Source organism: Squalius cephalus (genome assembly GCF_949319135.1).
Source record: "Squalius cephalus genome assembly, chromosome: 24".
Taxonomy (NCBI): Eukaryota; Metazoa; Chordata; class Actinopteri; order Cypriniformes; family Leuciscidae; genus Squalius; species Squalius cephalus.
This window is the reverse complement of record NC_137145.1, coordinates 177,501-187,500: the sequence shown is the minus strand read 5'-3', so window position 1 is coordinate 187,500 and position 10,000 is coordinate 177,501. Positions and strand designations below refer to the sequence as shown.

Here is a 10,000-nt window from a genome sequence, read left to right as displayed (position 1 = left end):
TGAATGAAATTGACTACAGTTTCTCCGTCTCTTTTCTTTCCAGAAACACAAACGCGATTCCCTCACTGAACACGTGATGGCGCCACTGCCGCAGAAGTGATCAACAAACCAAAGAGACAAACATCTCATGGATCATCGATCAGTTTATTCATGTTTCAGCTATAGAGTGCTTGTCATGTCCCATTATTATCCACATTTCATCTGCTTCAGTAGCGTTGAACAGTTACACTGTACAGAGTTCATGATAAAACCAGGCTGCTTATCCAGTATAAAGTTCTTTGAGATGTTAAGTAAAAGAATCAGGCAAATTACTGTATGTCAAGTTAATGATTTTTAATAATCTGTGGTGCTTCACGAGTGATAAAACACACGCTTTTATTATTGACACAATTAAAACCGCTTTACTCTGAACTCTTTTGTTATAACTAACTGTTCATCTGTCAACAACATGACTCACTCACAGTTGGTTTATTTACACGAGACGCAGTTTCGCCGCTACACTTCGTTATAAACTCTTGTCCTGTTCTTCTGAGTTGATGATTGACTCTGACTCCTCCCAAACAAACTTCCTCAAACTATCCTCAGTCGATCTGATCTGTGAAACACGGTGAAATGGAGAGAAGCATCAGATCGCTCGGGTTATTTTACTCTCAGATCTTCTCAGATGTTTAGTTTTGTTCGTGATGTCCGATGTGAAGACGCAGATGTCCTGGCACGAGGATTTCGCCAAAAACCTTTCCAGGTTCTTTTCCAGGAGTAAATCTGTGGACACGGAGGGGAATGAAAGGCTTGTCTCATTTTCTTCCTTCCTTCTATTTTTAGCTGTTAATCGAGTGAAGTTTGTTTGTGCTCGTGAAGAAGTTTCTGTCGTCTGTGAGTTGTTTCATGTTTTCTCTGAGCCAATCACACAATTCTTCTGTAGAGGATTTTATTCGCTGCTTTTTTCCCCTAATGTCAAAACGAACTGGAAAAGAGTTTCGAAGAAAAGAGTTATTTAATAGCTCAGGGTGTGTCAGTCAGTGTTCTGTGCGTCTCTGGAGAGAATCTGATATCCGTGGACAGTTGAAGCTGAAGGCAGTTTCTGTGTTTGTGTTGTTTATCAATGCTTTGCATATTCCTCTGATTTGTTTATTTCCCCCAGTGAGGTCAGAGAGGCTGATGATGGATCTGCAGATCACACACCTGAGCAGCACCAGAACACACAGGTGACACTGACACACAAGAGGAGCTTTCACTGTAGTGTGTGTGTGTGTGTGAGTGAGTAGAGAAGCAGACAGCAGGAAGGAGAAATATATAAAGACAGAAATATAGAACTATATGAAACACAAAGAATTTGCTGATTTTCTATCAGAGTTAGTACTGGTTGCAGATAAAGTCCTAATTGTTGGTGATTTTAATATACATGTAGATAATGAAAAAGATGCATTGGGTTTGGCATTTAAAGACATTCTGAACTCTTCTGGAGTTAGACAACACGTGTCAGGACCCGCTCACTGTCGTAATCATACTCTAGATCTAATATTATCACATGGAATAGATGTTGATGCCGTTGAAATTCTGCAGCAGAGCGATGACATCTCAGATCATTACCTAGTCTCGTGTAAACTTCATTTAGCCAAGGCTGCAAAGCCGACTCCGTGTTACAAATATGTGAGACCTATCACTTCTGCTACTAAAGATTGCTTTATTAATAATCTTCCTGATCAGTTTCATCATCTCAGCATCCCGAATAGCTTAGAAGAACTAGATATTGCGACAGAAACGTTTAACTCTCTCTTTTCCAGCACTTTAGACACAGTTGCTCCGTTGCGCTTAAAGAAGATTAAAGAAAATAGTCCAACGCCGTGGTACAGCGAGCACACTCAGGCCCTTAAGAGAGCAGCCAGAGAGATGGAGCGCAACTGGAAGAAAACACAACTAGAGGTATTTCGCATTTCATGGAAAGAGAGCTCGATTACTTACAGAGAGGCTTTAAAAGCTGCTAGATCTGCTTATTTTACAACCCTATTAGAAGAAAATAAACATAATCCTAGGTATTTATTTGAAACAGTGGCTAAACTAACGAAAAATAAATCTTCAAACCCAGAAGTTTCCAAGCAGCACAGCAGTAATGATTTTATGAACTTCTTCACTTATAAGATTGATAATATCAGGGAGAAAATTATAACTATGCAAACCCAACTAGGCAAACAGTGCGCCATTAATACACTCCTTTATTTGACCCTATATTCTCAGTGGACAAAGAGATGCTTCCAGAGGTCATATATCCTCTTTTTAATATCATTAATTCATCTTTGTCATTAGGATACGTACCAAAAACTTTTAATCTGGGTATTATTAAACCACTTGCTTGATCCAACAGAATTAGTCAATTACAGGCCGATCTCGAATCTACCTTTTCTGTGAAAGATACTAGAAAAGGCGGTATCTTCACAACTGTGTTCCTTTCTAGAAAGAAATGATATCTGGAGGATTTCCAGTCAGGATTTAGACCATACCATAGTACTGAGACTGCTCTCGTTAGAGTCACAAATGATTTGCTCTTATCATCCGATCGTGGTTGTGTCTCTCTATTAGTGTTACTGGATCTTAGTGCTGCATTTGACACTATCGACCACAACATTCTTTTAAATAGATTAGAACACTATGTTGGCATTAGTGGAATTGCACTAGCATGGTTTAAATCATACTTATCTGACCGTTATTACTCAGTTTGTAGCAGTAAATGAAGAGATGTCTCATCGATCACAAGTTCAGTATGGCGTACCACAAGGCTCAGTACTAGGACCGCTGCTGTTCACTCTGTACATGCTACCCTCACACACACACACACACACACACACACACACACACACACACACACACACAAACTCTGTACATGCTACCATTAGGAGATATCATTAGGAAGCATGGCATTAGTTTTCACTGTTATGCTGATGATACTCAGCTCTATATTTCTTCACACCCCGATGAAACTTACCAATTCACTAAATTAACGGAATGCACAGCTGATATAAAAACTGGATGACTAGTAATTTCTCTTAAAGCTCTTAACGCATTATAGTCCTTCACGTCTATTGCGATCTCAAAATTCCGGCCAGTTGATAATACCTAGAATATCATAATCGACTGCTGGCGGTAGATCCTTCTCCTATTTAGCACCAAAACTTTGGAACAATCTTCCTAACATTGTCCGGGAAGCAGACACACTCTGTCAGTTCAAAGCTAGACTAAAGACACATCTCGTTGACCTAGCATACACATAACACATTATAGACTTCTAGAATTCAGTGTTAGGCTGCATAGATTAGGTCAGCCGGAACCGGGAACACTTCCCATAAATCCTGATGTACTCGTTACATCATAAGAAGAATGGCGTCTACGCTAATATTAGTGTCTGTGTTTATCCTGAGGTTTACCGCTGTCCGCCGGATCCAGATCTGATGAAGGACTTGTGTCTGGACATGACGACAGCGCAGTCCTGAAGTGTCCACTAGTCTCTCCCCTGTGAAGGCCTCCTTCCCTTCCCTTTACCTCTGTACAGATAAAACGTTGTCAAAATGATTCCAGTTCGCATGGATACGCGAAAGAGACAAAAAATCTGTATTACAAGAAATTTGCAGATGTCAATTTGTTAAGAAAGAATGTGCGCCTGTGCACATATAAATTCAAATGCTCATACTTATAGACTAAACACGTAATACGCATGTGCATGGCGTGACCGTTTTTACAGATCCACGTTTTTGAAGTTTACACGGAGATGATAACGTTTTTCAAAACATTTCATAACTTGCACCTTGGAACCTATATCAAAGTTTGTGTTCTCGAGCTCCAAACACTGTTGTTGTGCAAATGAGCAGCCAGAACACATTAAACGTTTCTGTTTTCTGTGAAAGCGGTGTCGTGTTAGCGGCCCCTAAGATAATAACTAATGATCTTTACAAAGGAAGTGAATCAATCAAAACTAACTTTATCTGGACAATAACTTTATACTAGATCTGCTGTAAAGCCTAAACACTCTCTGTTACTGTAATCTCCTGTTATCACTGTAAAGCTGCTGTGAAACTCTATATTGTAAAAGCGCTGTATAAATGAAGATGACTGACAAATATTCAAACGTAACATAATAGTGTATGACTGTCTCATCTATGGTTTCCCCAAATCAGTTTCCCCAAATCAGTTAAACTAATTAGTGTCTGCATTTAAAACACATTTCAGGGGCACTGTAAGTATATAGTGATGAATAAAACAGAACCACCAAAGAAAAGATAAAGACAGACAGACTGGACTATGTTTAAAACTAAGAAAACACCTTCAGTTTTCAACCTGCCTAACGCTTACCTATAGAGTTTTTCAGTGAAGTGGCTCTGTAGAGTTTTTTAATTGGCTTTAAGCTAAAATTCCTCTCCCATGGCCTCATGGGATGGTAACGTGTCCAGCGAATGCACACTCCGGGACTTTTCATTGTTTTTAAAATACTATGTTTTTGGACATACTGCTCTGTTGGCGAACTGTTTTACACAAACTATATCGTGGGGAAATGTTGGATTTCGGATGCAGTGCTAGTCTTAACAGAGAGGCTACGCTTATTCAAGTGTGTGACCCAAATGTGTAAAACAAGTCAAGTCACCTTCATTTATACAGCGCTTTAACAAGATAGATGTTTCACAGCAGCTTTACAGTGATAACAGGAGATTACAGTAACAGAGAGTGTTTAGGCTTTACAGCAGATCTAGAATAAAGTTATTGTCCAGATAAAGTTAGTTTTGATTGATTCACTTCCATTGCAAAGATCATTAGTTATTAACTTAGGGGCCGCTAACACACACCGTTCTCACAGAAAACTGTTTTCAGAGAAACGACAGAATAACAACTATGAAATGTCTTTCATTCTTTCTTTAGCACTGAAGGGGTTAAGGGTTAGGGTGGGATGTACTGGGGAGGAACGTGAGAGAGAGGGAGAGAGAGAGATGGAGGGGGAGGGAGGGGGAGAGGGAAGGAAAGAGGGGGAGGGAGGGGGAGAGACATAGAGAGGGAGGGGGAGAGAGAGAGACACAGATGGTCACTGCTGCTACTGAAGGCGCCTCCCTCTCTCTGTTCTCTCTCAGGAGTCGCTGCCATCTGACGGAAGCAGCGCGTCACACTCGGAAGACGAGAGCTCGACTCCTCAATCCGCCTCCACAGCACCTCCTGCAGACGGATTCCTCAGACGCCTGGGAAGCCTGTTCCAATTCAGCCGGGCAGAACCGGCCCGAGGACAGAGAGAGAGACAGATCGACACGGACAGCCTGATTACAGCAGAGAGAGAGACGCAAACAAGCGCAAACACACACAAGAGCGGAGGAAGGGAGGAACCGGTGGAGCCGTCTGTGTGTCATTCAGAGCTCACACACACACAGTAAGTCATATCAACACCCGACCCTGTGTGTGTGTGTTTGTATGTGTGTGTTTGTATGTGCATGTGTGTGTTTTTGTATTAGAGCCCGACCGAAATGGATTTTTGGGGGCCGATGCCGATAACGGTATTAAGGAGGAAAAAAAGTCAGATATCGATATATCGGCCGATATTCTTTGTGTGTATTATAGTACAGTACTTCGTGTGTCCGAACTTTTGACTGGTACTGTATATAGAATACAGTACATAAACAGAATATACACTATATTGATAAAAGAATTGGGACACTCCTCCAAATCATTGAATTCAGGTGTTCCAATCACTTCCATGGCCACAGTTGTATAAATCAAGCACTAGGCATGCAGACGCTTCTACACACATCTGTGAAAGACTGGGTCGCTCTCAGGAGCTCAGTGAACTCAAGCGTGGGACCATGATCAGTTGCCACCTGTGCAATAAGTCCATTCCTGAAATTTCCTCACTACGAAATATTCCATGGTCAATTGTTAGTGGTATTATAACAAAGTGGAAGCAATTGGGAACAACAGCAACTCAGCCACGAAGTGTTAAGCCTTGTAAAATCACAGAATGGGTCAGTGCATGCTGAGGCTCACAGTGTGCAGAACGCTACTTGCCTAACTGCACTGTGCCGAGTGTACGGTTTGGTGGGGGGGGGGGGGGGGATTGGTGGGGGGTTGTTTGGTGGAGGGGGGGGGGGGGGTGATGGTGTGGGGTTGTTTGGTGGAGGGGGGGGGTGATGGTGTGGGGTTGTTTGGTGGAGGGGGGGGTGATGGTGTGGGGTTGTTCGGTGGAGGGGGGGGGTGATGGTGTGGGGTTGTTTGGTGGAGGGGGGGGTGATGGTGTGGGGTTGTTTGGTGGAGGGGGGGTGATGGTGTGGGGTTGTTTGGTGGAGGGGGGGGGGTGATGGTGTGGGGTTGTTCGGTGGAGGGGGGGGGGTGATGGTGTGGGGTTGTTTGGTGGAGGGGGGGGGGTGATGGTGTGGGGTTGTTCGGTGGAGGGGGGGGGTGATGGTGTGGGGTTGTTTGGTGGAGGGGGGGGGTGATGGTGTGGGGTTATTCGGTGGAGGGGGGGGGGTGATGGTGTGGGGTTGTTTGGTGGAGGGGGGGGGGTGATGGTGTGGGGTTGTTCGGTGGAGGGGGGGGTGATGGTGTGGGGTTGTTCGGTGGAGGGGGGGGGTGATGGTGTGGGGTTGTTTGGTGGAGGGGGGGGGGTGATGGTGTGGGGTTATTCGGTGGAGGGGGGGGGGGGTGATGGTGTGGGGTTATTCGGTGGAGGGGGGGGGGGGGTGATGGTGTGGGGTTGTTCTTCAGGGCTCTTCCTCTTAGTTCCAGGGAAAGGAACTCTTAATGTTTCAGCAAACCAAGACATTTCAGACAGTTTCATGCTCCCAACTTTGTGGGAAGAGTCTGGGGATGCTCCTGTTCCAGCATGACTGCGCTCCAGTGCACAGAGCAGGACCATAAACACACGGATGAGGAGTCTGGTGTGGAGGAACTGGAGTCCTGCACTGAGTCCTGAGCTCATCCCGAGAGGACAGCTTTGGGATGAACTCATAGACTGTAGAAAAATATGGACGTAGTATCCGTGACGTCACCCGTAGGTTTCTGAAGACCGTTTTTGAAGCCTAAAGTGGGCGGAGCCGGCCGTCGCCACCTTGGCCCCGCGTCACCTCGCGTCACTCCCGGATAACAGAAAATGGGCAAAGAGGCGGGGCGTGAGTGGAGCTCAGGAGCCTGTCTATCTGAAATCACCCCCTAGCTCGACGTGATCGAGTTAGCTCATATACTATGGTTAGCTCAGGCTGGGGAGGTAATGCTATAACGTTATGCTGCTTACAGTACCAAGTCGCTACAGTTGATGATGTAAAGCCAATTAAAAGTTCCTATTTTTGCCCTTCGAAATATTATAATAGTTAAAAGACATGGCTACAAGTGAGACTGTATCGTGATTCTGTACTATTCTGCTAGTTGAAAATGTATTATGCAGTAACTTAAGTTAATATTACTCTTGAGTGTGTGTGTGTGTGTGTGTGTGACAGTGATTTGTGCATACATGTCAGTCACTTTTTTTATAGTCTATGGTCCGTCAGCGCGGCATCGCTCGTCAAGTTCGTAGAGAGCTTATTCAGTCCATTTTAAATTCTGATTTTGGCCGCCTCTCAAATGGGTTACTGCCTATGAAGATCAAGTAGCTGCTAAATGAGCTAGAAAATCCGCGCTCATTCAAGGATGTGCATTTTTTTGCATGGACGGAGAAAGCGCCGACACCTGCAGGATTTCATCTGACGGTACATAAGCATATTATAATCTATCTGTTCCGGCCGGAACGAACGAGCCTTTATTGACGTTTTTAAATCTGAAAACCCCAAAAACCAACGAAATTGTCAGACATCCATTAGTGCATGTTCACAGAGGAAAACAACTGAAATACAGCGCTGGTTGTTCTCTCGAACGATACTCGACGACAACGACGGAATCCTAAGCCGTGGGCGAAGTAATGGGTGTATTAATGAAATAATCCCGAAAAAAAGCACAAACACTGCATAGATGGCAAGTTCAGCAGCTAAAATTTGCTGAGGTGAAGTGACGGCTAACAGCAGACAAACGGCTAGCATTGACATCAGCGGGAATCCACCTGTCACTCAAGTGGCCACGCCACACCCTTAATTATGCAGAACTCTAAATATTAATCAACTAAACGGATGAGTTATAAAAAAATTCACCCCCCTCACAGTTATCATGAAGGGCAAACTTAGCTGTATAGACCAAAAAAACATACAGACACCAGGCTGTAAACACGTTTTTTTCTGCTGTAAAATTTGGCATTTTAACATGGGGGAGATACAGATTTGACTCCCTTTTGACAACAGCCTCAAGCGGCTAGTCAATGAATTGCAGTTTAACTCACTTCCGTGTTGGTTTCAAGAGAGAGACGGGGAGGTTGCCGCTTGGATGAACTAGAGCGAGACTGAGATCTTCTCGTCCAGCATCAGAGCCGGACCTCACTAATGCGCTTCTAGAAGAATAATTCCCATAAACACACTCCTAAACCTTGTGGAAAGCCTTCCCAGAAGAGTTGAAGCTGTTATAGCAGCAAAGGGTGGAGCAACTCCATATTAAACCCTACAGATCAGGAATGGGATATCATTAAAGTTCATGTGCATGTAAAGGCCGACGTCCCAAAACTTTTGGCAATATAGTGTGTATATATAAACACATCTTTTGCAATGATCACTCAAATGTGGAGATCACACACTGATAATGCTGTGACAGAGACATGTAATGGAGTCAGGGTGAGGGACAGAATGAGATATATTTGAGCTGGAACCAAACTAGTTTGCATTGCATGTTCTATTCTACATTATCTTCTAAACACTGTAGCTTAATCTTCACTAATGACTTCATCTTTTTATTTAGAAATGTTGTATAAAAAAAAAACAATAAAATGAGTGTCACTGGCAAAACCTTATCATCTTCTATTATTAGTCGTATTTCCTCTAGTCTCTACTGGTGGAAGAAGTACTCAGATCTTTAACTAAAGTAAAAGTAATAATACCGTAGTGAAAATGTTCAATTACATATTTAAAATCGTATTTAATTAAAAGTACATACATAGTCAGCAAAATGTACTAGACGTGAAAGTACTCCTCATGCAGAATGGCCCTATATGAAGTGTTATAATAATATAAATGATTGGAATATTGCTTGATGTTGTAACCACATCAGTCTAGCGGTGTCTTAACGGTAAGTTGCTAACTAGTTAGCAGTGCGGTGGAGGCTTGAGTCTGGCGAAAGGGGATTCAACGCTACGTTGTCACCTGGTGAGACGCAGTGCTACAAAGTAAATAAACAATGTCCCCGTCTTTTCGAGCTTATCATACTCGTTTGCTACATTAGCTAGCCATGTTTCATAGCTTGTCAGTGGAGTGGAAGCTGATGTGTGTGTGTCTGAAGAGACCTCATCACTGAAGAGGGTCGGCTGGTGTCAGTGACCTGGGTCTCCAGTAGCAAACAATAGAGCGCGCTCCGCTGGACAGACTATGTAATTACCCAATTTACAAGCATTTTATCTGCATTATATGTTCTATAAAAAAAAATCATATCGGTGGCATATGCCATCATACACGCCGATGCCGAGATATCCGTGACGGGCTCATATCGGCCGATAAAATCACAGGCCGATAAAATCACAGACCGATAAATTGGTCGGGCTCTAGTTTGTATATGTGAGTGTGTGTATTGGTGTGAGTGTGTGTGTGTGTGCATGTCCGCGTGTGTGTGTGTGTGTGTGTGTGTGTGTGTGTGTGTGTGTTTTCAACGTTTTGTCCAAAGGTTTGGGTTAGCCTTTTGTGTGAATATAAAAGCGATAGAAGTCTATGATTTACATGGCTAAAGAGAATGTGTGTGTGTGTGTGTGTGTGTGTGTGTGTGTCGAGGACACTGGTTTCTCTCATTCTTCAGTCCATGTGACTGCGACCCCCTGAGGCCTGGCGCCTGCTGATGATGTCATCAAACCGGCCCTGAACATCCACAGTGCTTTTTCATTCAGAACGTCCTGCCAAAAGGACGTTCATCACAGTAACTG

The 10,000-nt window shown here is 43.6% G+C and overlaps 1 protein-coding gene across 3 annotated transcripts in view; it reads left to right on the top strand.

Moving 5' to 3' along the window:
- Positions 1–327: 327 nt before the first annotated feature.
- Positions 328–10,000, top strand: part of LOC307152224 (beta/gamma crystallin domain-containing protein 3) — a 57,103-nt gene continuing 47,430 nt past the window's right edge. For 2 of the 3 annotated variants that reach the window (XM_079860661.1, XM_079860663.1), the window contains exons 1-3: positions 328–791; positions 1,146–1,205; positions 5,109–5,398. In XM_079860661.1, the coding sequence (XP_079716787.1) occupies positions 684–791; positions 1,146–1,205; positions 5,109–5,398 (458 nt within the window). In that variant the 5' untranslated portion in view covers positions 328–683. Of the gene's footprint in view, positions 792–1,141; positions 1,206–5,108; positions 5,399–10,000 lie in introns of all 3 variants that reach the window. The other variant, XM_079860662.1, reaches the window with a different exon arrangement.